At 42.5% G+C, this 26,579-nt stretch overlaps 1 protein-coding gene and 2 long non-coding RNA genes across 7 annotated transcripts in view; all 3 read left to right on the top strand.

Annotated features, from left to right (window-relative positions):
- The first annotated feature begins 515 nt into the window (after positions 1-515).
- Positions 516-894, top strand: LOC310987006. Its single transcript, XR_014595436.1, has 3 exons — positions 516-580; positions 652-710; positions 783-894. It is a non-coding gene; the product is annotated as an uncharacterized lncRNA (long non-coding RNA).
- Positions 895-6,758: 5,864 nt separating this feature from the next.
- On the top strand, positions 6,759-7,380 carry LOC310986821. The gene is made up of 3 exons (XR_014595428.1): positions 6,759-6,823; positions 6,895-6,953; positions 7,026-7,380. It is a non-coding gene; the product is annotated as an uncharacterized lncRNA (long non-coding RNA).
- A 3,760-nt stretch (positions 7,381-11,140) lies between these two features.
- zc3h18 (zinc finger CCCH-type containing 18) overlaps positions 11,141-26,579 on the top strand; it is a 51,958-nt gene continuing 36,519 nt past the window's right edge. For 3 of the 5 annotated variants that reach the window (XM_083973744.1, XM_083973740.1, XM_083973743.1), the window contains exons 1-9: positions 11,141-11,309; positions 12,337-13,295; positions 15,003-15,087; positions 21,164-21,312; positions 21,428-21,523; positions 22,575-22,717; positions 22,877-22,906; positions 24,251-24,365; positions 26,138-26,409. In XM_083973744.1, the coding sequence (XP_083829870.1) occupies positions 12,348-13,295; positions 15,003-15,087; positions 21,164-21,312; positions 21,428-21,523; positions 22,575-22,717; positions 22,877-22,906; positions 24,251-24,365; positions 26,138-26,409 (1,838 nt within the window). In that variant the 5' untranslated portion in view covers positions 11,141-11,309; positions 12,337-12,347. The other 2 variants (XM_083973742.1, XM_083973741.1) reach the window with 2 other exon arrangements.

Here is a 26,579-nt window from a genome sequence, read left to right on the forward strand (position 1 = left end):
ATTCTTTATTAACAATCATATTTTATTGGTCTGATGTAATATTTTCTTTTTTGAGATACTGGATTTGGGGTTTTCATTAAATATAAACAAAATAAAGACATGGAATATTTCAGTCTGTGTGTCTTGGATCTATATCAGGTATTAGTTTCACTTTTTGAATTGAACTGTTGAAATAAATGAACTTTTCCATGATATTCTAATTTACTGAGATGCTCTTGTATTTACTCTTTGTTGGATACAAATTTCTTTTGTAACCTGAAAATAAAACCACTGCAAAACATTTTCCCTTGAACACACCTCAGGCTTCATTGTCATCAGCTGTGCCCACTTTATTAATGAACACACCTGTGAGAGTCCTTTAAAAGAAGCTCCTGAGGCTCCTGAGGACATAGTGCTGGTGGAAGCCTGTTGTGCCAGTAGCAGGTGAGACATAGCGTTTGCTTAATGTTCAAGAGTTTATTGTCCATTTTTCTTTAATGTTAACAGGAACACTATTGCCTGTGCTTTATCTCTGTAGTTTCTTGGAGTGAAATTGTAGGGCAGACATCTTTAGTTTATCCACCTGCTGAACCACGATGGTGTAAGTAGACAACTGACTTTTCATGAATATGTTCCTGGCTTTTAAAAAAGTTAACGTTGATGTGTTTGCAGGATCTTCTGGATTCCATATCTGCTGTTTGGAAGCATCACTTGTAGCCCTGTGTTAAAAGGTATGATATTGCTGCCTACTCAAGACTGATGATGCTGCAGTTTAATGACTCTAATTGCAAATGTTTTTCCAGCCCATGGACCACAAGCTGCACCAGTAGCTGTCTCAGAACCTGTGGAGGTGCCACTCCCATTCCACCCTGGCACCAACATGGCTGGGGGCAGTGGGTTCAATTATGGCTATGCAGGTTACGGGGTTGATGCCCATGGAGCCCCTGAGCACGGTGGATATGGGGTTTACGCAGCCTCTCATGCAAGTGGGTACCAAGGCAGTGGTCCAAGTGGCAGCTATGATGGCTCAGCAAGTGGGTATGGAGGGAGCCGCTCTTACGGGTATGCAAGCTATCAAGATGGGGCCAGCTCTGGATCTGATGGCAACGCTGGCCCTGAAGCCCCTCAACCAGTTTTCAGTGACGTGTCTGACCTGGAGCCAGTCTCCTCATTCAGCTCCCGTTCACGCTACCAGCGAGGAAGGTCAGTGTTTGGTCAAACCCGCTACAGCCCAGGAGAGCCAGCTCCCCCTGTCATGCCAGTATACAAACCTGTCAGGAAAACTTCAACAGAAAGTGGCCCTGCTGCAGCTCCAGCTAAAGGTGGCTGGTAGAGACCTTCCAGGTAAGATGCAGTTAAATCAACACCATAGCTGCTTAACTATCTTTGCTCTCAACTTGCCCATGTTTTTGTCTTTCAGGTCCCCAATGTTTCTTCTTGTTGACAACCTGATGCCAATTAAAATGTTTGTTACAAAATCTTGTGCCTGGTCTTGACTTTACCTCAGTTAAATATGGCTGTAGTTGAAATGGACCTGTAACATTTAAGACGGAGGCTGTTGTCTGCCCAGCACAGAACAATGCACTCACATTAGAGATACTGATCACAAAATGTTAATCTTGCATGTGCAGCTTCTCTGTGCGTACACAAAAGAGTCTTTGTTTTATCTGGCATTATGAAGCCTACAGAAACATCTTAAATTTTATTCATTGTCATATTCTAACAAATTGAAATGTAGCCCCTCATGTGTGGGCAAGTCAGCGCAACAGATCACCTGTCTATCCTTCCCACATATGTGACACGAAAACGGAGACAAGTCGGCAAAGCCGAGTGCGAGAAATCAGCGCTTTTTTTTTTTTTTTCAAAATTACTCAATTTTGTTTTTTTGCATAAAGTGCCACCCAGTGGTTCAAATAAGAGTTTTGGTTGAAAGTATACATTTTGTGTTTGAAATCGGCTTTTTTTTCTGCCTCTCTCTCTGGTGTGGGGTGTGTGCACGCTGATACCTAGTTTACATACCGGACATTTCATTGGACAACAGGCCTGCTTTGTTCTCGCCCCGCCAATCAGCTGCCTGTATGAAGCGAACAGCATGGCTACATAATGTACGAGGAACAGATTAATAAAATCAACTGTCCACTCTATTCAATGCTGGTCCAAAGACGCTGAAGTAACTACAAGGATGTCTTGATGCCACAGACTGGTCTGTTTTTAAATCGGCTATGATGCTGTCACTGGATATATTCAAATCTGGGGATATCACTAACTATAAGCTGGCCAGATACTCATTAGAGCGGTCTATTAAAGCTGCCAAGCAAGCCTACAGTGAGCGTATTGAGCGTCACTTCATGGAGAATGACCCCCGACAGATGAAAACTGTTACCTCTTATAAACCTGGTGGCCATGCCTCAGCAGTTCCTGACCCTGCTCTTACAAATGTGCTCAATCACTTTTATTTCAGATTTGATGTTATGAACTCTGTGGCTCCTGTTTTTGCTCCTTCTCACCCAGCGATCAGGGCCGTCTTATTGTGTCAGCAACTGAAGTTTGCAAGGTTCTGGCCAGGACCAGGGTGAAGAAAGCTGCTGGCCCAGATAACATTTCTCCCCGGGTTGCTAGACTATGCTCTGAACAGCTCTGTTTTGTGCTCACAGACCTGTTCAACATGTAAACATGTAACATGTAAACTGCGTTGCTTATGAGATGTCGTGTATACATTTTTCTGTTCACTTATTATATTATTATTTTATCTTATTTATTTATTTATTTTTTTACACTGTCGTTTACATGATCGAAATAAAGATATCAATCAATCAATCAATCAAAACATGTCTCTTGAGCTCCCCTGTGTTCCTCGCAGTTTTAAGGAATTGATTATTATTCCAGTACCCAAAAAGTCACCAGTGACAAGTCACAATGACTATAGACCAGTTGCTCTCACTTCTGTACTTATGAAATTTTTGAGCGGTTAGTACTGGACTATATTACAGCCAGATTCCTGTTTCTGTGGACCCACTTCAATATGCTTATCGGAAAAACAGATCTGTGGAGGATGCTATTTCTTTTGTTTTAAATTCTGTTTATGAACATCTAGACAAAGAAAATGTGGACTGTGTTTCTGACGAACTTGTTTTAAGTACTGGCTCGCCACAAGGCTACATCCTTAGTCCTTTGTTGTTTTCTTTTGTACATATGACTCTGCACTGCCTCTTTTCAGAACAATCTGATTGTAAAATACGCTGATGATACTACTATCCTTGGGCTTATACACTCAGATGATGAATCAAAGTATAGACTAGAGGTACAAAACTTAATCAAGTGGAGTGAGAACAATAATTTAGTCTTAAATGCCTCCAAAACAAAGGAAATTGTGAAAAAAGTGTCCCATCTCCCTCTCACCATTAATAGTGTAGAGGTCGAGATGGTGAGTAATTTTAGATTTCTTGGTGTTACTATCACCAATGATCTCAGCTGGCATCTCAGTACCAGCATAATTGTTAAAAAATCTCTTCAACGCCTTTTTTTCTGCGCAAACTAAAGGAATTCACTTCAAACTGCCAGATTTGATCAAACTTCTATTATTGTGTTATCAGCAGTGTTCTCACCTCCTCACTTACAGTGTGGTTTGGTAATTTGACTGTACGTGATCGGAAATCTCTGAGCAGAATTGTCCATCTTGCTCGCAAGACCACTGGTATTGACCTGCCATATCTTGAAGTCATTTACAGGTCCAGGTCCTGACAGACCCGTGTTTCAGACCAAACACTCTATAAGTGATTGCTGTCGGAAGATAGAACTATTTAAGACTTAACACAGACATTCTGCTTACTTCTGCTTTAAATTATGCTCCTGCAGGCACCAGTGGCAGGCACTTTTGCACTTTATATAGTATGAATTTTTTTATATGCACTGTACTTTTTCTTGGTCATCGTCAGCAAATTGTCCTTTTTTTATTTTATCTATTGTATCTGTTTATTGATTGTTTTATTAACAAAAATGTTGTCTGTTGTCTTTTGTCCTAAGTGTTCCTGTTTGAGCTCTTGCAAATCCTTTTCCAATATGGTCTCTTTCCACAAATGGCAAATAAACTGATTCTGATTCTGATTCTGAGGGTGAGGCTTGTTTGCTCTCAGTTCAAAAATGTCCCCAATACATTAACTGTATTGTTCCAATCCCAGCCTGGTCAGATGCGTACATGAACTGATTAAGTCTCGTGGATGAGAGGTGAAACGTCTTCCTAGACAAATAACCAAGTCCAGTTGCATTCGATTTAAATTTCCTTGAGATAACTATGACCTGGACACAGGCTTATTGTTCCACTGTGTTGCTGCTGTTTTGCTTGTCACATTCACTTTACTATTGATTATTTTCCCCGTAGACATCACAAGACCCACTCCTGGTTTAAATACATCATGATCAATACAATCATGGCCATACTTCATTATGTCTTAGACATCTACATGTAGGTGTTGATCCCATCATGAGATATTAGCATTGCCCAGATCAACACCTGTTTTCTGTGTAATAAGCCTGTGAATATTCTCATCTGTCCAGGTCATCGTTATCCCCAAAGAAATTTAAATCAAAAGCAACTGGACTTGGTTATTTGTCTAGGAAAGTTCCAGACAAATAACCAAGTCCAAGCAACTGGACTTGGTTATTCCTAGACAAATAACCAAGTCCAGTTGCTTTTGAGTTAAATTTCTTTGGGGATGATGATTTCTGTGTAGTCACCCGGCTCAGTTCATTATTGGTGGCTTTGACCTGCAAAATCACAAGTCATGATTGATCTTTACCATTTTTTCTTTTTCTGTCTTTATTTGGCAACACTGCGATGTGGTACTTGTGCAAAACAAAACTAAAATGTCTAAAATTAAAAATGTTTTTGAAATATGTGAGAATTTAGTCACCTGTTTCTGTGGAGAAAATATTGCACCCTTTTGCTGAATGATAGTAGTTGAATTCATTACAATTAACTACAAACATGTAAATTCAATGCTAATGCCATAATCATCGTAATGATGAAATCCCCTAGCCTGACAAGCCAGACTATATCATTAACACGTATAGTCTGGCAACGAGCGGTAGACCTCGGCTCAATCCAGGGGGCGAGATGAAGGCTGTCTCAAACTGCCTCTGCACGCAATAGGGTAGCGCTACGACCAATCAGAGCAAAGAGCAGGATGACGTTAGCCTGACAAGCCAATTAAAATGTATGTTGTCATCGCGTTAAGACCACCCAACGACTCTCTAAACAGATAGAGAGCTGTGATTGGTGAACACAAACAGTGTTCGAGACTCAAAAAGTTCCTATGGCTCGTTTCTAGACCCACCTGCGGAGCAAATATATTTGCTGCCGCTAGGATGCGTCTAGATTTCTAGGCTAGAAATCCCAGAGAAATTTAAGCCCTTTGAGACAAACTGTTTGTAAAAATGGTCTATATGTGGCAAGGTGAAGAGGGCCCGGGCGGGGATTGAACCCACACCTCCCGGGTAAGAGTCATGCGCGCTTGCCAGTCACCCAAAGGGACATCCCCTTGGCCAAGTAGCCAGGGCACATGATCAATTGGAGGCATAGTGACAGGACCACCACTGTCACATCTCTCCCCCTCTTTTCACAAGCACGTCCTCGTGCTTCCGCGCAGGCTGCCACACATTAGGAATCCATGGACCCACCCCTAGTGCTACATGGATCCTGCCAACAACGCCAGAATGTGGCAAGGTGAAGAGGGCCCGGGCGGGGATTGAACCCACACCTCCCGGGTAATAGTCATGCGCGCTTGCCAGTCACCCAAAGGGACATCCCCTTGGCCAAGTAGCCAGGGCACATGATCAATTGGAGGCATAGTGACAGGACCACCACTGTCACATATACAAATAACATTTTCGTGCCTTGCCCTCCTCCAGACTCTGGGTCCTTGGTTTCCAAAATGCAAAACTTACTTTCATCTGAAAAGAGGACTTTGGACAACTGGGCAATTGTCCAGTTCTTCTTCTCCTTAGCCCAGGTAAGACAACTCTGATGTTGTCTCTGGTCCAGGAATGGCTTGACACACTAGACCCAAAAATGCAGACGAGCTGAAGGCCGCTATCAAGGCAACCAGGGCTTACATAACACCTCAGCAGTGCTACAGGCTGTTTGCCTTCATGTCGCGCTGAAATGATGCAGTAATTCAAGCAAAAGGAGCCCCAACCAAGTATTGAGTGCATATAAATGGACATACTTTCCAGAAGACCAACAATTCTTTATTAACAATCATTTTTTAATTGGTCTGATGTAATATTTTCTAATTTTTTGAGATACTGAATTTGGGGTTTTCATTAAACGTAAGCCATAATCATAACGATTAAACAAAATAAAGACATGGAATATTTCAGTCTGTGTGTCTTGGATCTATATCAGGTATTAGTTTCACTTTTTGAATTGAACTGTTGAAATAAATGAACTTTTCCATGATATTCTAATTTACTGAGATGCTCTTGTATTTACTCTTTGTTGGATACAAATTTCTTTTGTAACCTGAAAATAAAACCACTGCAAAACATTTTCCCTTGAACACACCTCAGGCTTCATTGTCATCAGCTGTGCCCACTTCATTAATGAACACACCTGTGAGAGTCCTTTAAAAGAAGCTCCTGAGGCTCCTGAGGACATAGTGCTGGTGGAAGCCTGTTGTGCCAGTAGCAGGTGAGACATAGCGTTTGCTTAATGTTCAAGAGTTTATTGTCCATTTTTCTTTGTGTTAACAGGAACACTATTGCCTGTGCTTTATCTCTGTAGTTTCTTGGAGTGAAATTGTAGGGCAGACATCTTTAGTTTATCCACCTGCTGAACCACGATGGTGTAAGTAGACAACTGACTTTTCATGAATATGTTCCTGGCTTTAAAAAAAGTTAACGTTGATGTGTTTGCAGGATCTTCTGGATTCCATATCTGCTGTTTGGAAGCATCACTTGTAGCCCTGTGTTAAAAGGTATGATATTGCTGCCTACTCAAGACTGATGATGCTGCAGTTTAATGACTCTAATTGCAAATGTTTTTCCAGCCCATGGACCACAAGCTGCACCAGTAGCTGTCTCAGAACCTGTGGAGGTGCCACTCCCATTCCACCCTGGCACCAACATGGCTGGGGGCAGTGGGTTCAATTATGGCTATGCAGGTTACGGGGTTGAGGCCCATGGAGCCCCTGAGCACGGTGGATATGGGGTTTACGCAGCCTCTCATGCAAGTGGGTACCAAGGCAGTGCTCCAAGTGGCAGCTATGATGGCTCAGCAAGTGGATATGGAGGGAGCAGGTCTTACGGGTATGTAAGCCATCAAGATGGGGCCAGCTCTGGATCTGATGGCAACGCTGGCCCTGAAGCCCCTCAACCAGTTTTCAGTGACGTGTCTGACCTGGAGCCAGTCTCCTCATTCAGCTCCCGTTCACGCTACCAGCGAGGAAGGTTTGTGTTTGGTCAAACCCGCTACAGCCCAGGAGACGCAGCTTCCCCTGTCATGCCAGTATACAAACCTGTCAGGAAAACTTCAACAGAAAGTGGCCCTGCTGCAGCTCCAGCTAAAGGTGGCTGGTAGAGACCTTCCAGGTAAGATGCAGTTAAATCAACACCATAGCTGCTTAACTATCTTTGCTCTCAACTTGCCCATGTTTTTGTCTTTCAGGTCCCCAATGTTTCTTCTTGTTGACAACCTGATGCCAATTAAAATGTTTGTTACAAAATCTTGTGCCTGGTCTTGACTTTACGTCAGTTAAATATGGCTGTTGTTAAAAGTTGACCTGTAACACTTAAGGCGAGGCTTTTGCTGTCTGACCCAGAACAATGGTTCTGGTATACAACCAATATCGTCTCAACTCCAAGACTGGTTATTGGGATGTAGGCTGCACAAACGGCGTTCATTTCCTTGAGTTATTCTGTCTTCAGGTCCTGGTTGCTTCAGGTTGTTCAACTTCAAATTGCCTTAATGCTAAGCTTGGTGTATATCACAGGTCTTTGACAACCCACCTCTGAACCCAGTCTCATGACATCACTTAATGTCATTACAAATGAAGCCTTGCCTCTTGTGAAGTTTCAGCCTGGAAAGAACTTGGAACATTTAGGGCTTCCCCACCACATGCAGGGCCACTTGTTTATCTCACTGAGAACATCAATAGTCTAGTCCTACTGTTGCACTTTAAGCCAGCTGCAAAATGAATAGCATTACTTTGCCTGACTTGAGGTAAACAGGCTACAGGGGCCCATGTAAGTACCTGGGGCTCCACCTGGACAACAAACTGGACTGGGCTCAGAACACCACCTCCTTACAAGAAGGATTAAGCCGGCTGTACTTCCTGAGGAGACTGGTGCACAAAGCTGCTGCAGGTGTTCTATCAGTCTGTGGTTGCCAGTGTGCTGTTGTATGCTGGGGGCAACACCAGCAAGAGGAACCTTAACAGACTGAACAAGATCATCAAAAAAGCAGGCTCTGTGATGGGGGGGGGGCTTGAAGAGGGTACAGAGACAGGACATGACACTACGGCACTTTTTGGTGCACAGTATACAGTATCTATATGGGCCATTCTACAAAATTGGTGCAAAGTCAGAGTTGGAAACATCTTGAAATAAATGTGTCTTTTCCCCAAAACTTTTCAGGTATGTTAGTTGTATAATATCCAAGGTACACATTTCTAGTAGTTGTACAGTTAATTCTCAGTTCTCAGTTTTGGAATATTTTTCCTCTCCCAAAATTTGTCACTACCGAAACACAATCGCATATCACATAAAATGAAGGGTTTTACCGATCTATTAATTTTTTTTTTTTTTTTACATCTACCTTGTAAATATATTTTTCTAAAATGTTATTTTTCAAAATTCACAGGTAAATTAAGAAATATATCATTTTAACAAATTGTTTAAGCATCATTTATCAGAATCATTGGATCTTTTGCCTCAAATTCAGCCTTGGTCCAGGTTTACAGCCAATCTTTAAGTCCCTCCATTGAGCTCTCCAGAGAAGAGGCTGTTTTGGTGTATAACTATGCTAACATATTTCTGTATATTTCCTAATTAAAGGATTAAGTGTCCCATTTTGTCACTACAGAAACAGTTATGTCACTACCGAAACAAATGTGTCGGTAGTGACTGTTTCGGTAGTAACAATTTTAGATAACTTTGAGCCTAGCTTAAAGATGATAATCAACACATGGTTAACTAGCACTTTTCTGAACTATTGCACACACATAAAAACTATTTTTTCTGCAATAAAACAAAAAAAAATGTTTAAGTGCAGAAAATAGGTGTTTCGGTAGTGACGTCTCTTAAAGTTACACACTGATTGTCAGACTTTTGAACACATTTTCTTCAAAAATGATGAGACCTAGCTACTCAACATGCAGCCACAACATGAGAGGGACAAAGGAATACCTCCTGACAAAAAAAATTAGAGGTGTGGCTTAAATCAGTCTCAGCCTATGGACTAAAACCTACAATGTTTCGTTAGTGACAAAAAAATGAGGGACAACAATTTTTACATACTGTACATTTTCAAGATTTATGAAAAATATATAAAATCAATGTCCTTTTTTACACTTCACTTTCAAAAAAATCAAAAGGATGTTTATAAAAACACCAAACGAAAAATTTATAAATATCATTTCAGTATCATTTTCATGAATTGAAATTTAGGAGTTGGGGTTGGGGACAGCCATCTCCCAATGTTAAGTCCCCTAGAAATGTTGATTTTATATATATTAAGCATACTGACATCTTAAATATTATTTTGGGTTTCGATAGATAATTGCAAGATGTTAGTAAACATTTAAAATTTGCATACTTAAATGCTTTTTAAATTTGTTTTTTTGTCCGGGACAGCAGTTTGCACCAATTCTGTAGAATGGCCCATATCAATCAATCAATCAATCAATCAATCACTCACTCACTCAATCAATCAATCAATCAATCAATCAATCAATCAATCAATCAATCAATCAATCAATCAATCAATCAATCAAGACTTTATTAGACTCCACAGGTCCATAAAAACAAACACACAAACATTTAAAAGAGTGGTATCTCACTGCACTGAGACCTGGACAACAACATTAAAACAGAATTATGTGTACCATTCAGTCGACAGATGAATTTATACATCAATTTCCGCAACAGAGCATGAAATGAATTCACTTGCAGTTGACAAAATAACTCACTTGCACTGCTCCACCTAGGTTTCCCCATCAAAATACGTAGGCAGTCATTGTAGGCAAACTGAAGTTTGTAAATACTTGCCTTTTTAAACTTAACCCACTGGGGCAGTGTAGTATAGAGGGGTACAGTAAGCTCTGAAGAGGTTGGTTTTAACATCATCTGAACACCAAAATAATTAAGTTTTAAGACATTGGCTTTTCCTATATACACCATGCCCCTGCCATCATCATCATCAGACAGATCATCAGTGATCACATGTCCCAAATAGGCCTATTTAAGCTTATTGCTACTCAGCCATATATATATATATATGGCTTTTATGCCTTTTTTTTTGGAGCACCTGCCCCTCCAAAGGTCTCTACACGGGCATGCTGTAGCCTATTATAGGCTTCTTGTCGTCCATTATACGATACAAATACAAATATGAATACTTTATTAATCCCCAAAGGGAAATCAATTTGTCTGTCAGCTCATCGACCATTTGCAGAAGAATAAGAAGGTACAAAGGCTTGTCTTTCTTCGTCCTGCAGCGAAGAGAGAGGAGCTGTCCACCTTTCCTGGGTCATCAAGGTGCCTGAGGTGGATGATCCGAGTTGTTCAGAATGGCCTCCACCAGTGTGCATCTCTCCATCACATCTCCCAGTGAGTTATGGTCAGACAGGATCAGTTCAACATAGGTAGGCTACATTATCATACATTATGAACTATAGGTTGGGTCTTCGTTCGTGGCCTGTCTGTCATTCACTCTGATCTCCTCCAAACACGGGATGCTTTCTAACATGACACAGTTGCGAAATCTCATCTATAAATGTGTGTGTGTGTGTGTGTGTGTGTGTGTGTGTGTGTGTGTGCATTAGATAGATAGATAGATAGCTATCTGGACCTTAGACCTTTTCAGTTCAAATAGTATGAACTGCTCTCTGACCACCCCGCCTCCCCCTCCTCCTCCTCTCAGATCGTCGTATGTTGATGACGTATAGGTAATGGCCGCTCTCGCTGTGCCGTGCGGGGTATTTTATTTTCTCTAGCATAGCGGCTAAATCTAACGTTTAATATTAATTGCACACTGTAAAAAAAAACTGTATCCGCGGGCGAGGGGGGTTTCTTGAACGAAACAGCGCCGTCTTTACACAACTTCGGTCGCCAAGGTGAATTAAGTGTGTGGTATTGAGCAGCTAGCAGGGCACAGCTCCGCTGTTAGCTTAGCTACATGGGAGGCTGCATTGTTAATTGAACGGCAGGCTAAATGTGCTGCTACACTGCAGCAGCAGCAGGCTAAGTGCGAAAGCGCCAGTTTCCGGCTATCGCTGTGTCCTTCGTCTAACCGGTCTGTTTGTTTCTGTTCGTTAGTAAAGATTTCCCGTTAAGTGGAGGCAGGGTGCTCGGTGCTCGGTGCTTAGCAAGGTCTCGTCTCGTTGTTTAGTTGTGGGCCTTGTTGCCAACTAGCGCGACCCAGGCTTTATTACCAGAGATGTTACGCTACAGTTCAACTTATGTAATACTCTAGTTTTCTACACACAAGTAGGTATATACCATAAACCTGTAAGTGACATGTGTAGTGTTATAGAGCTATTGTTAACCCATGTCGTTGGAAGTTGTCAGGTAGCTGGACAAAAGCTAAGGTTTTGAATTAGTAGCACCGGAAGCTTAAAAAAAAGAGAGAAGAAAAATCCTGCTGTCAGAAAACCTATTATAAACATAACGACGAGGCTATTTCTGACATGGAGAGTTTTGTGATTTAATAAATCTGTTTGTTGACAGGCTGACCAAGTTGTCTCAGCTCAGATATTTAGAGTTCTTTGTCATTTATTTTGTGAATTAACAAGTCATAAGTGCTGTATTGGATCATGTGCAAATGCTAATTGAATGTATTTCATAGGTAGTTAAGTCAATGTAAGAAATATCTTGAGTGCTGAATGCAATTGCTAAAGAGTAGTTGGTATTTATAATTCGTATTTATTTAGAGACAGCCTTATTGGTGAATTGACAGTTTATCTGAAATCATGTTTTTGTATTTAACCTGGCTGATAGGTTGAGATGTTAAATTGACAGGTTTTGAATGAGGTTTGGCTTGATGTTCTGTTCACTATACAGTAAAACTTACATTACTAGAGTGCAGGCTCAGTCAGCATGTTATCATAACAAACTATAATTTTATTGTATTTTTTACACTAGATTATTTCCTAATGGATTCTCCCGAAAGCCCTACGCAGTCCCCCCAGTCTCCTGAGGAGGAGGAGAAGGGCCTGTCTGACTGTGACCTCCTGGATTCTTCTGATGAAGAGGAGGACAGGGTCATCTCAGGCAGTGAGATGGTCCATGAAGAGGAAAATGGAGGGCTGGTTGAGGAGGATGAAGAGGACGAGGTAGCGGTAAGCCGAGGACGAGGTTTGAACTCGGAGGAGGAGATTGAAGGAGAGGATGAGGTGGCCCCTGACTTTGTTTCTGATGAGGAGCCTGGAGGGACTGGGCAGGAGGATGAGAACATTGTGCTGATGGAGGGGGATGAAGATGGGCCGCAGGGGAACCAGTTGGATGGGGTGGATGAGAAAGAAGAGGAGGAGGAAGAGGACAGAGTCATCGACACCCCACAGTCTCCAGACTCAGAACCAGAGCATGTCAAGAGCTTCACTGATGAAGACAACCGAGAAGATGGGGAGGAAGGATATGGTGTCAGTGGCTCCAGGAAGGACGCCTCGGCAGAGCCTGATCCAGCTGAAGCTGAAGATGATGAGGAGGAAGACAAAAGCAAGGCAGAGGAGGAGGATGAAAGGATAAGAGTTGAGGAGGCAGACAGGAGAAGGGCAGTTGCTATGAAGGAGATGAAGGACGACTCTGTGTCTGTTTCCCGGGAGTTGGATGAGCACGAACTGGATTACGACGAGGAAGTCCCAGAGGAGCCGAGCATTCCTCCACATGAGGACGAGGAAGATGAGGAAGATGCAGAAGAGGAGGAGAGTGAGGACAAGAGCAGTAAGAAGAAGGAGAAGAAACCAATCCTCCCCCCATCTCCTCGAAATAATGAATCCAAGAGAACAGACGACTCTAAAGGGCCTGAAAGGATGGGCAGAGACTCCTTCAGAGACAAGAGGAAGGATGAGGATGACGGAGAGATTGATGAAGGAGAGATTGATGTAAGTGATCACAGTTTGCCTCGTAGTTGTATGTTGCATTTTGAGGTTATATCAGCTAAATCAGAGCACAAACATCTAAGGCTGATCTGTCCCTCGATCTCAGACTGATAGTGTTTCAGCTCTAGTCTCCTGCTCTACGGCGTACAGTGCATTTTGTTCTTAAATACCGCATGTGAATGTGACATCCAGGTTAGTAAAATAAATCTGAATCTGTTTCTCTGAAAAAAAGAGTAGTGTCTAAAATATCCAGGAGCATTTACTTAGTTTCACTAATTCTGCCAGCAGCACTTCATGTTTGCTCTTGCAAATAATTGTAAATTCAGTCCATAATTAAACTTGGCTGTTGTTTGTGCATGCTCTTTGCAAGCTGCAGTTTACAGCCAGAGATCATTTGTGTGGGAAGACACTGTGCGTTGTAACACCACTGTCGAGGTGCAAACAGGCTGTGTTTTTTTGCTTCTCACAAAAAAAACTAATTGATCAAGCTAATTATGTCATGTCAATTTAAGGATTCACAATCTCTCAGTTAAGCTTTCTTTAATATCAGAATATCATATTTAAATTTATAAATGTCATAGTTTTGAACCAGGACTTTTGGTACCTGGAACAAGTAAGTTGTGAAAAATTAGGTGTGGCAAAGTTATTAGGCTAGATTTATTATTTATCAGAGATATCTTAAATCAGCACTGCATATTATGTTCTACTGCAATGTTAGGTATTGGATCAGACTTTATATCAGCATCAATGTCAGTTCTTACAGAGCTTGGATAGGGGGCAAATTATTACTTAAAAAAATAAATACAATTATTCAGACAATATTTACGTCACATGATTATCATTTTGGACAATACATGGTACACACATCCAGAGTTTTTATGTATTATGCTAGATAACGTAATTTATGTGTCAAATGATGAATTAATAATGGTGACAACCCATGTGGTGCTGGTCTTTTATTATTCTGACTTTCACCTGATATTTCCACACTGCATTTTCTGTAAAAGTATAAAAACTCAAAGTTTTCAGTCACATAACAAATAATAACAAGTCTGGTGTTTTAAAATTGTCCTTTCCGAACTCATTTCAAGGGTCATACGGTGTTATGCCTTTTACCCTTATTTACTTATCTACAAAAACTAAACGTCTGTCCTGTGAAAACAACTTTTGTCAACTCCAATTTCTTTGGTTGACCCTGTTTTCGCACTCAGCCGTCATCCCACACTTTGATTTGTCCATCCAGCTGTCCTCGTCTTTTCTTTTCTTTCCTTTTTTTTTAAAAAAAAGAAAGAAAAAATATGATTAATGCTGCTCATATTGAGGGGCAAGGCAAGAAAGGTTGAAAACGAGTTAATAAATATAACAACTGTTATATAGGTAATTGTATTGCTCAATTTTGAGTTGCGCTGTTTCACTGAGGCATATTTATATTTGTGCCTAAATTAAAACACATTTTCACTGGACAGTAAATAGTGTGATTTAAATAAGCTATTAGTCTGCAATCATATACAAGGAGCCATTATAATCACTGTGATTTTCCACTGTCTGGCTGTCCTTCCTTTAAATACATATTCTGTCCTCTGGCTCAACTTGATCCCATTGTAATTAAGTGATATAGTTTTTATACATTGTAACAGACACTGGAGTTTGTGTATGTATGTTATTACATAAGATACTTTGGTGTAACACTCCCTGTGTTTGTTTGGGCAGGATGATGACCTGGAGGAGGGCGAGGTCAAAGATCCCTCCGACAGGAAAATCAGACCACGTCCCATCTGCAGGTTCTTCATTAAAGGTGAGTAGAGGAGAGCAGATCCTAAACTTTACCTCAAGCCTCAAATATTCACAGTGCTGGTGAGAAAAGTAATGGCGCTTTTCCACTAGCGCGGTACGGCATGGCACGGCACGGCCTGCTTTTTTTGCTTTTCCACTAGCCGTAGTACCTGGTACCAGGTACTATTTTTGTACCTCCTCTGCCCTGGTTCCAAGCGAGCCGAAGCGATACTAAAACGTGACGTCAGCCGACTGCCTTCTACTGATTGGACAGAGCGTCGTCACTGAAAGAGTGCGAGCGCTACGTCCGACATGAGAATCAAACCCGGAAATTTCAAAAACAGAGCGGCAACAGCGACCACTGATCTGTACCGAGACTGATGTTATTCATTCACCCGAGTCAAATGATGCTGTGTGTAAAACCACGCTGTGGTCCGTAATCGAGGTGCAGACGAGTGAGTTTTTGGCCCCGCGATCGCCCCCGTGACGACCCCGCCCCTGCTGAGGAGGTCCGACAGTGCAAGGCTGTCCCTCTCTGAAGCAGAGGATGAGGTCAGCTTCACTCCTGTCAGTCTTCACAGACAGTCCACACAAATTGAAAGAGTTTCTGATCATATCAGTGCATCAGTGTGTTCCAAGCGACAGAGTTTTTTTTTTTTTTTTGACCCAACGTCAAGTCGAAATTTCAGGGCTTCAGTCGACCAACAATTTATTTGGTTGATTACAGCCCTACCGAGCTCGGTCTCGCCCCAAACATTGAATATCCCGCCCGCTCGATAACGACCAATCAAATTAGTTTTTTTTACTCGGGTGAACTCGTGCGGCAACTCGTGGAAACTCGTAGAAGGAGGCGCAACAAACAGGACAAAAGGCCATTTCTGAACACCTTTAAAGTTATATGTAGTAGGAATGGGCATTTGAAGAAATCTTTTTGATTGATCATCAGGAAAATTAACGATCAATTATCGATTAATTGTTAATATTCATATTCATATTTAAAAACAGAATGCGTGTGGCTATGGCGTGTGCCAGTAATCCAGGGCAGCACCGTTGCGCTGCCTGGCTCACCTGCAGCTGAGCCGTCAGAGCAGCTCGGCTGTCCCTCTCTCTTCTGCCTTGTGTTTGACTCCACTTGTATGGAAAAAATCGCAAGCACTTTCAAAATGTGAAAGCGTGTGTTTTATTGTTATTTCTGTAGCCAACACACTGCGGAGCGGCGCTCTGATCACAGGAGCTCAGAAAACAGAAACAAACTATGCAGGATATTTACCTTAAGTTTCATTTTAACCGTCGTTAAACAGCTTCGGACTAATTGTGATGTTAGATAAATGACTTGTAGCTTGTAACACACGTTTTACCATCTTTCTCTCGTGGAGTAAAATGACATCCGGTTGGTTTGCCGACGGCCGTCTGCCTGACTGCACCTGAATGCAACATCAGTGCCTCCGTCCTTCCTCACACTACACAGTGGTGACAGTTTTAACAGGCGCTACCTGGAAAACTTTCTCCCCGAGCCGACAGCTCCGGTTAGTTTCCGTGGTTACCTACGGTCGCGATGCAACATGGCCGCCTCGGTTCGGTGCGTCGCCCACTTATGTATTTGTAACGACTTGTAACAACTCATTCTAAGGTACCAGAAAGCTTTCATTTGTATCCACTTCAGTGAAATACATATTTATGAAAGCAATATTTGATTTTTGCTAATAAAAAGCCAAATAAGTTACACACTGATCAGCACATGAATGTAATCAAATTCACAAAAATATGAAATAGCAATGAACAAATTCAGATATTGCCAAAGAACACTTAACAAGACAATAAATAAAGACAATAAATGAAATCTTAAAAAAGTAACACAAATTAAGGCAAATTCAGCCACAGTAATTTACATATATTTGCATACAGAGGTCTATGAACTGTCCATAAACCCTTTGTGTGTGTGTGTCACGCTTCGCGTCGGATGGCTCACGCCTCCACATCCATTGATTCCTGATTAGTGACACCTCCTCAGACATTATTCCTCAGATACCGGGGCTGACTTCATCCTATTCACAGCCAGAACACATCTGCTAACCGCAGTGTGTTCCCTCAAATTTGAGGCGCAGTGGCTGCCCTGTTACAGCAGAGATTTTGTGTGCGTCAAACTTCGCTAGTGGCTACTTTTGACTGGTGAAACACAAATGTGATATTGATTTTTTTTTCTGTTGGAAGTATCTTTGTCAAAACAAAACAAACTGATCTCGCATTGGATCGATAAAAAGTAGAATGTTGCTCAATGTAACAGAGTAAAAGTACCACTTCTTCTTCACAAAAGTAAAAAGTATGCTGCATTAAAACTACTCTTAAGTACAGTTTATCTAAAAAGTTACTCAAGTAAATGTAATGGAGTAAATGTAGTGTGTTACTACCCACCTCTGCCCTTGGCTGAATCTCCTTTGGCAGCAGTAATGTCAAGAGGCTGCTGATCTACACACGACTGTTCATCCTACAGACTGCCTTGCATGATGTTAAAGCAGAACTATGCAACTTGGCCGGAAATAGCTCGCTCCTTCGTTGGTTTCTCTTTTTTTCCCTCTCCGGGGCTCCCCCACAGTTCTGGGAGGCACATGTCACTGTCGTAAAAAAACTTGCCGCCGCCACCTCCTCCACCCCCTCCCTACACGTGCTTGTGTTTACTGCTGAAGGTAGAGAGCGGTGTTTGCTAAGCACGGAGCTAACGCTAACAGGGAGCTAATGCTAACACGGAGCTAACGCTAACAGGGAGCTAATGCTAACACGGAGCTAACGCTAATACGGCCACACACAGACAAAGACACAAAGACACAGACATACACACACACATGAATAAAGGTTCCAAAACGCGAAGGCGTGTGTGTGTGTGTCATGATGTATTACATTATCTTATAAAAGATCCATGGTGTGTGTGTGTCTGTTAGCATTAGCTCCGTGTTAGCCACAAGCCGAACTTCATCAGTACAAACATGTTTCCATGGTTTCCTCCGACTTTCCGAACTCAAACCAATCACGATTCATGACATGCATGACGTCATCTGCGTTCTTATCTCGTACTGCCGTAAGGCAGTTTCTCGCGATAGTTCTATCCATTGATGAGATTTGTGACACCGAGACGGAGGACTGATCTTGCAAGTGCGGTTTTCAGCCAGTGGGGGGGGTGAGCGCATTGGCCTAGACCCCATTCACCTCATAATAGGTCACTCTACCATCACAGTGACTCTGAGCCACAATAATTACAGCCGAAATCCTGCATAGTTCTGCTTTAAACTGGACCGATCCTGAGCCTCAACTATGCTTCACCTTTTTGCTTGATATTTTTTATGTTGGTGTGCAGTGCCCTATTTACAGCACATGTTGAGTTGCATGTTCAGTTTAGCTTCACCAGTCCATAAAATAATTTAGATAGACAGATAATTTATTGTCATTTCCACAACAACGTAATTGTGCATCTCCTACAGTGCAAAGTCGTAAAACACATACAAAAAGAAACATACAATATACTTTCCTTTTACTTCTATCTCACCTTCTATGCTCACGTCCCCGATCCTCACTCAGCATTAAGTGCAATTAGTGCCTTGGGGTAGAAGCTGTTTTTTAATTGGTTTGTACTGGCTTTGATTGTCCTGTATCTCCTGCTGAGGGGCAGTAGCTCAAAAAACCAGTGACCTGGATGTGTTTTGTCTTTTAGGATTTTTTTTTTGCTTTTGTGAGACAGCGGGAGCCATAAAGTTAATCCAAAGTGGGGAGAGTGCAGCCAATGATCTTTTGAGCAATAGTTATGACCCACTGAAGCGCCACCTCCTCTGCTACTGTGCAGCTGACATACCACACACATTAGCAGTATGTCAGCTGACTTCCAATGCAGCAGTGGTAGAGGCCACAAGTAGCTGCTGGGAGAGGCAGTTGTTTGCGTTCACACCAAAAGCGTCAGGAGCGTCAGCAGCATGGGCAGCAGATGCTCTCAACGCTCTGTTCACCGGCTGCCAGCTCCAGCGGCCGGCGGCGAAAGGGGCGGGACTTTCAAGCAGCGCAGAAGATGTGTCCACTCAGGCACTCTCAATTTCTCCCGCTGTGAGACTCCTGGTCTGCAACTGGCTGCCGCCGTGGCGGCGACGCTCCTCATTTGCATAAAGTTGAACTTCTCTCAACTTCTAATTTGACGCTCTCGACGCGCGTCGACGCTCCCAACGCCCCTCAACAGTCTCAGTTGAAAATGAATGACTTCTGGCCGCCGCGACGCTCCCGGCGCTTTTGGTGTGAACGCACAGTAAGGAGTCTCAGGAAGTAGAGTCTCTGCTGTGACCTCCTAACCAGCTGTGTGGTGTTGTCGCTCCAGGTCAGGTTATCTACAATCTGGACCCCCAGGAACTTGAATGTTGTCACCTTCTCCCTACAGACCCCACATGAATCTCTGCTTTATTTCTCCTGAAGTCTGCTATCAGCTTCGTGGTCTTGGTGGTGTTCAGGACCAGATTGTTGTTGCTGCACCACTCACACAGCCGCTCTACCTCGTCCCTGTGAGCCGACTCATCTCCCCCAGAGATGAGCCGGGTGGTATTAAAGGCTAAGGTGTAATCCACCCGGCGTAGCTCTGTGGATCTGTTGGCTCTGTAGGCAAATTGATGTGCGTTCGACTCCTCATTCATTTCCCAGCAAAGTTGTGGAGACAGGGCAGGGTCCAACGTTAAGGTTCTCAAATCTACTTGCCCCCTCTAAATTCTTACTTGCCCAGCCTAGGTTTTTTTTCTAGTGGTGTGGTGCATACTTTCGCTCATCACTTATATCTTACTAAAATCCTTCCTGTTGACCATATACTACACAACACTTTTTCTTAAGAAAGCAGTTTTTATTATTATCTATAATGGCAGTCATTGCAGACATGTAAAATTAACTGCTATTTCACATTATTTGACCAGTAGCAGTTACACCCTCCGTGCCCTATCTGAACAGATCAGCCACCTGTTTAATGCCTGATCACAGTTGAAATCGTGAACTGAAGGACCTTTAATGGCCAAAAACATGAACCTGGACAAGTCTGCACAGGTTGTATACTGTACAATCGGGCAACCGTTAATGTCGAACCCTGCAGTGGCTCTTTTGGAAACTGCAGGTGCACAGGCAGTGGCTCCTTGATGTCCTGTCGTGAACACCTTGCGCCATGCACCATGATGTGCATGTGGTTGTCTTGTGAAGAGATATTAAGCAGCTCCACTGTATACTTTGAGCCATAGCTGTTTCTCTGGGGTTCATTTCAGTTCATTCATTCACTACAAGTAATTCATCTCCATTTATAAGCCTCTTATATAATTGTGGATTGACAACTATCTTTACTCTTTGAAATCACAATTCAATAATTCAGTAATCCAGAGTCCTGAGGCTTAGTTCACTCATTCAAATTGTATGTCAGACACCCACCTCCATTCTTTAGTGCCTTGACTCTAGGTTTGATTCATGACTCCTCATTTAGTGGATGTCGTTGGCCAAGGGGTTCACGTAGCTTTTCAAAAATGTACAAAGAGTACAAAAATGAATGTGTCATTAGTTAATTAACATTGATTGTTTCTGATCTGAATTTAATAAATACATTTATTCTTTAATGCAGGTGATTCCAACTGTTCACTTTTTTTCTTACCACTGTATTTGAGCTGATGAGTAACTAGAAGTTAGAGTGCTACATTGGCAGAGTTATGTCAGCCATGACCTAGTTTGTCCACCAGAGAGCACTAATGACCAGTAAAACAGTAAAACCCCAGGCTTAGTGCACATTTAAGCCCCTATAATTGTTGGAGCACTAGAGAGTGGCTGCTCTCTGCTTGTGAAATGGTATAAATTGGTGTTAACAACAGGATTTATTTTGTACCAGGATTACAAATGAAGATAAATTCATATCATACTGTCTGAAGCGCTCATATTGTTTCTTCCAGCGGAAATCATAATCAGAGTATATTTTGGCTTTTGCATTATACTAAGGCAAAATGTGAAGTTGTCTTTAATTTTCTCTTTTCTGTCTTTTGATTCAAGAAAGACAAGTAACATGACGTGTTTCTTCTCACTGTGGGTAACGTACAGTTTGTTGTTTCCAGGGAATTGCACTTGGGGTATGAACTGTAGATTCATCCACCCTGGAGTCAATGACAAGGGTAACTATTCCCTCATCAGTAAACCAGACCTCTTCTCACCTAATGGAGCGCCCCCTGGAGGACCACACCCGCTCATACCCAACAATCCCTGGGTATGTCTGAAAACAGTGTTTTTCATTTGTGTTCTTTGAAGAGATTTACACAGCTGCAGTTATGTGGATAGTAACTAACTAATTATACTAATGAATTAATTTGCCACTGTGTTAGGCTGCGCCTGCAGTGGAGGAGCTCCCTCCCCCTCCTCCCCCAGTGGAACCTCCTGTGGAGAGTGCCTGGGAGAGAGGACTGAGGCACGCCAAAGAGGTAAACAAGTCCACTGCGACGCACGGAAACAGATGTTCCAGTTGGTTGTCTGCGTAAAACTAGCTTCCACTGTGGGGCTGTTTGTTTAGTGACACTGTGGACCAAACAGAAGAGCTTGCAAATTGCAAAGTTTATGTTTTTATGGCATCCGTAGTTACAACTACTACAGGTTGTAAACTGTTTTCCTGTAATTGTAAAACTGTTCAATCAGTTTTGTGTGTTGATTGATGATATTAAGCCTTCCATTACTGTGATATTTAAAGCCCCTACAGCAGGGGTTCCCAAATTTTTCCAACTCAGGGCCCACTTGACAATCTAAACAATGTTCGCGGCCCACCTTCATCCCTACATCGACCAAATGATGCGTTCTCAGACCTTTTTTTTTTTTTTATTTAATGATAAAGATTCAGGACTGAACTGAAAGCAGGGGGCATGTAGGAAGCTCCACAGTCACTACTGTAAAGCCAGGGACACACCGGCCCGACAGTCAGGCGTCAGGTCTCGTCTGTTTGGTGTGTTCATCTCCGTCAGGGAGCGTCGGAAGCCGTCGGGTCTCGTCGGGGCCGATTCAACATGCTCAGTCGGGGCAAGGCGGCTGGTTTACAGCCAGCCGAGTCTCTCCTCTCACCCACAGAGCACCCGTCTTGGGCTATAGCGTCAGCCTGCTCTGCTGTATTTTAAATACATTTCCAATGTAATTTGCCTAAAACTGCTCACAAAAAAGTTAGTCTGGAGCCCTGACACGTGAGCCAGATAAGCATCTTTACGGCAATACGCGCTAGAGCTCATGGGAAATGCAGTCTTCATTCAGACAAAACACTATCGCTTTTGGCCACAGGGACTGCCAAAATCAGCACAAACTGAAAGCTCCTTGTAGGGGCTTTAAATGGGGTCGACAAAGTTATATAAATACCCTTTGATACATACATATACACTAGTTAGCTGTAATAATGCCCACACTGAGTCTTATTAAAAGCAGCAGCTCCTCCTTTTGTTGCTATCTGGAGAAATGACTCACAGGTTTTCATACAGACTGTACTGTGTCCCATAGGTGCTGAAGAAAGCCACCATCAGGAAGGAACAGGAACCAGACTTTGAGGAGAAGCGCTTCAATGTGACCATCGGAGAGGATGAGCGAGAATTTGACAAAGAGAACGACTTCTTCAGAGAACGCAGCTACCGCATCATTAGAGAGTATGAACTTCATTTGTGCTCATCAACTGGGACACACATTGACGCACACAGCACAGTGTTCTGTATTAAGAAATTATAATAATCAATGCATGTATGATATTTATTTTTTTAGTAGTATTTTTAGTAAGTTCGTTTTTAAATTAGTTTTTCCTCTTTCAGTGAGATGGACTTCAGAGATCCAGCCTATGGGTAAGTGTTGACCAAACACAAAAGCACACAACTGCTCAACTACATGTTAAAATATCTGCCCCTTTCGTCTTCTATGTATAGAACCAAGCGAGACATGTACCGCCCCGTGACAAATATATAAATCAACAATTAAATAAAAATATTTTAGTCAACAGAGATAAATCAGTTTTACACTTCCTGGGTTCCAGCGGAGCTTGATTTCCCTTTGCCGTGTCTGTCTCTTATCAGCATGCATTGACTGAGTAAAGAAAGATGAAATGTTGAATTTAAGAAATATATCAGACATATGACTCACAAAGACAAAGGCCATAAAGATGTTTCCTGGTGAGCCACAGCTCTGGAGGAAGGCTCTTCAGGAAATCAAGTTTAAAAACTGGCTGTCCACACTTGATTTCAGGTTAATCGTTGCTGTTGCTGCCATTCGGTTGTTTTTGACTGATGTGCAACATATGACGTACTGCAGAGCTGCAGCACCAATGTGTTTTTATGCTAGGCAGCCGTAGTAAAAACTTCAGTACCTCACACCAGCCTGGGTCAGGAACATACTGCTTCTCCTGCTGTGTGCTGACTGTGGGCCGTTTTGACAGAGGCACCTAATTGATATTTTCTGTCAAAAATAAGGAATTCATAATGGAGAGAACTCCTATGTTCATGTAACCTGTAAACGGTAGCACAGAGGAGATACAGGCAGTGTGAACACTAGGGGTGTGACGATACACTCAGCTCACGAGACGAGACGAGACACGATATTGGGTTCACAAGATCGAGACGAGACTTTAAACAAGATTTTAAAACTACAATGACAAAATATATGACTGGGCCAACAGACTTTTGTTTAACTGCACATGCATTTTGAAATGTTTTATTATAACTCTTTGCATGATGTAAGCTACATTTCTTCTTCCACAAATTGAAACTAAAACTAAAATTAAATATTTATTTCTTTTTTTGAAGTGCAAACAATATTATGTGCAGTGTTTCCTCTAAGATTTTTCAAGTAGTGGCAGCGAAGGAGGAACTATGAAGAACTCAGCTGTGATTGAAAAGCACCTAAACCGAGTCGAGTAGAGTTATAACTGTGTAGTGGAAAGGGGTGCAAAGTAATGGTAACTGGTAGTGGAAACGCTGCTTTACATTTTTTAACAAAAAAAAAAAAAAAATCTTGCGAGACAGATTTTTAACGCGACGAGAAATGTCGTCGAGTTTAATCTCGCGAGACCTTATGGAACGAGATCTCATCACACCTCTAGTGAACACACACCTGTTATTTTATGGGGTGCCATTTGAATTTTTTTTTTCCAAATCTGTGCAGTAAACATATAAAAAATGTGCTTGCCTCTACAGTGACCCATATAACGATCCGTACTATGACTATGAAATGGAGGCCCTTTGGCGAGGTGGCCAGTATGAAAACTTCAGAGTGCAGTACACAGAAGCTCCTCTTCCTTACCACTACAGTGTGAGTACCTTCCATATGCTGCCCGACGTGAGAGGTGAGTGCAGTGACCCAATAGCAGAGTTGTTAGAGAATATGCAAAAGAATATGTGCTCTAACCACTCTGCTATTGGGTCACTCTGGGTGACTTTTCAAAGCCCAAGACAATAAAAAGTGTGATAGACTGACAAAAAAGCACTAGGCTTGCTTCAGGCACTCACTCGCTAGAGCCAAGGATTGTTACGTAAAAGCCTTTAATGAATTGGGGCATAATCATAAAACAATAGTGAAACGCAGACTGGTTTCAACCAACATGGTCTTGTTCAGGGCCCAGAGCCCCAGGTAGGATCCCTCATGTAGGCACAGTGGGTGGCCTAGAGGCTTGACTACACCTTACATCAGATTCATCAAGCCTCCAAATTGTTCGCAGTTGTGTTTAGAGATGGTGCCGATCGATCGGCAACTGATTGGATCGGGTCGATATGATAAAAAAACGATCGATCAGGAAATCCAATCAAAGGTTAAAATCACAGATCCGATCGCATTATCCACCTTTTTACGAACGTCAAAAACGTAAGCCGGTTTTGACCATAGATGATGATCGGAAACTTGTGGATACATACAGCAGGGTTTCCCTGCCGCATCCACGCATGCAGACAGTAAAATAAGGCTGCCTGTATCACAATTGCATGTGTGTAAAGCATGCACGAGAGGGAACGAGCGTCTCTCTCCCTCTCTCTCTGCGTGTGTGACTGGCAGCATAGACAGCTGCATCATGATGAAGCCCAATAGCGGCATTTGCTGGGATTAAAGTTCTCCGTCGCAACAACGGATTTCGACCAGTGTGTGTGTGCAGCAATCGTTTCGGCGTGTGGTCTATTTTGTGCGTGAGTGAGAGAGAACCCGGTCGCTCTCGACACCGGCGGACCACGGACCGAATCCCGCGGCTGGATTCCAAAATTAAACGAAATGCTCCTTACGCTGTCAAAACAGGCTCGTTACTTGTTTCAACCTTATTGACATATAGATACGCAAATAAGCGATAGAAAACGATCTTTTTCCCTTAGGTGTGTGACTCGGTGTCACTCCCAGTAAGATGCTGTAGCCTACTTAGTGTCTGCTCATCAAACTCCTCTACTGAAGGAAAGTCCAACAATGTGCAGACAGAGCAGGAATATGAAAAAAAAGTTATGGGTAGCAGGGCCGGTCCTAGAGTCTGGGGGGCCCAGAGCAAAGAAGCCCCCTTTTACATTTAAGTTCATTTCAGAGCCTGTACTTCTTACTACTTGAGTAAAGGAGTTGAATCAGTACTTCTACTTTTACCAGAGTATTTTTGCATGAGTGGATGAATTAATGGGGAAAAAAAGAGTAAAAAAAATATAAATATTAATAATGTCGTCTCATGTGATCGATCGGTTCTGATCGGTAATCGGATCGGTGAGGCTTTAGGTGATCGGTGATCGGTATCGGTCCCAAAAAACCTGATCGGACCATCTCTAGTTGTGTTCCTACATTAATGAATGCCACCTCCTCATAAGTTGAGAGCACGTGCCAGGTGAGTCTAATTAACATAGGATTAGCATAGGTAACCGCCCCATCAATGCCCGTAAAAGGGCATGAGACTGTTAAATAAGTGATTTTTTTCTTTGAAAGATGAAGCTATAAATTTCTGAGCTGGGGATAATTAATAAAAGCAGGGTGACTGACGGGCTGAAAAGGTCATGCCTGTTTCTCTGAATGACAGTCATTAAATAGCACATTTTCACATTTCACATTTTGCACGTCCGTTTTGACAGGAGCGTGAACGTGAGCGTGACCCTCAGGAGCGGCACCGGGACAGAGAGAGAGAGAGAGACCACCGTGAGAGGGAGCGCAGGCAGAGAGAGAGGGAGAGGGAAAGAGAGCGGGAACGCGAGAAGGAGCGAATGCGGCGGAAGGAAGAGTGGGAGAGGGACCGGATGAAGCGGGATGAGAAGGAGAGGCCACGGATGCGTCCGCCTCGAGACGCCAGGGAGAAAAAAGACGAAGACAAACTGAAACCACGCTCTCCCCTCAGCATGCCACCCAAGTAAGTGAAGTTTCGGCCATCTTTTGGGTATTGTTTTGTCTAGACAGTACACGCCACGGTGGAGTTGGAGATTGGGAGCTTCTTTGAATTGTTTTTTAAAGGAGTGGGGTTTATTTTTGCTTTGGATGTAGGGCACAAAGTCCATGAAATCAGGAAGTTATTTTTTATAT

The sequence above is a fragment of the Trachurus trachurus genome (genome assembly GCF_905171665.1).
Source record: "Trachurus trachurus genome assembly, chromosome: 6".
Taxonomy (NCBI): domain Eukaryota; kingdom Metazoa; phylum Chordata; class Actinopteri; order Carangiformes; family Carangidae; genus Trachurus; species Trachurus trachurus.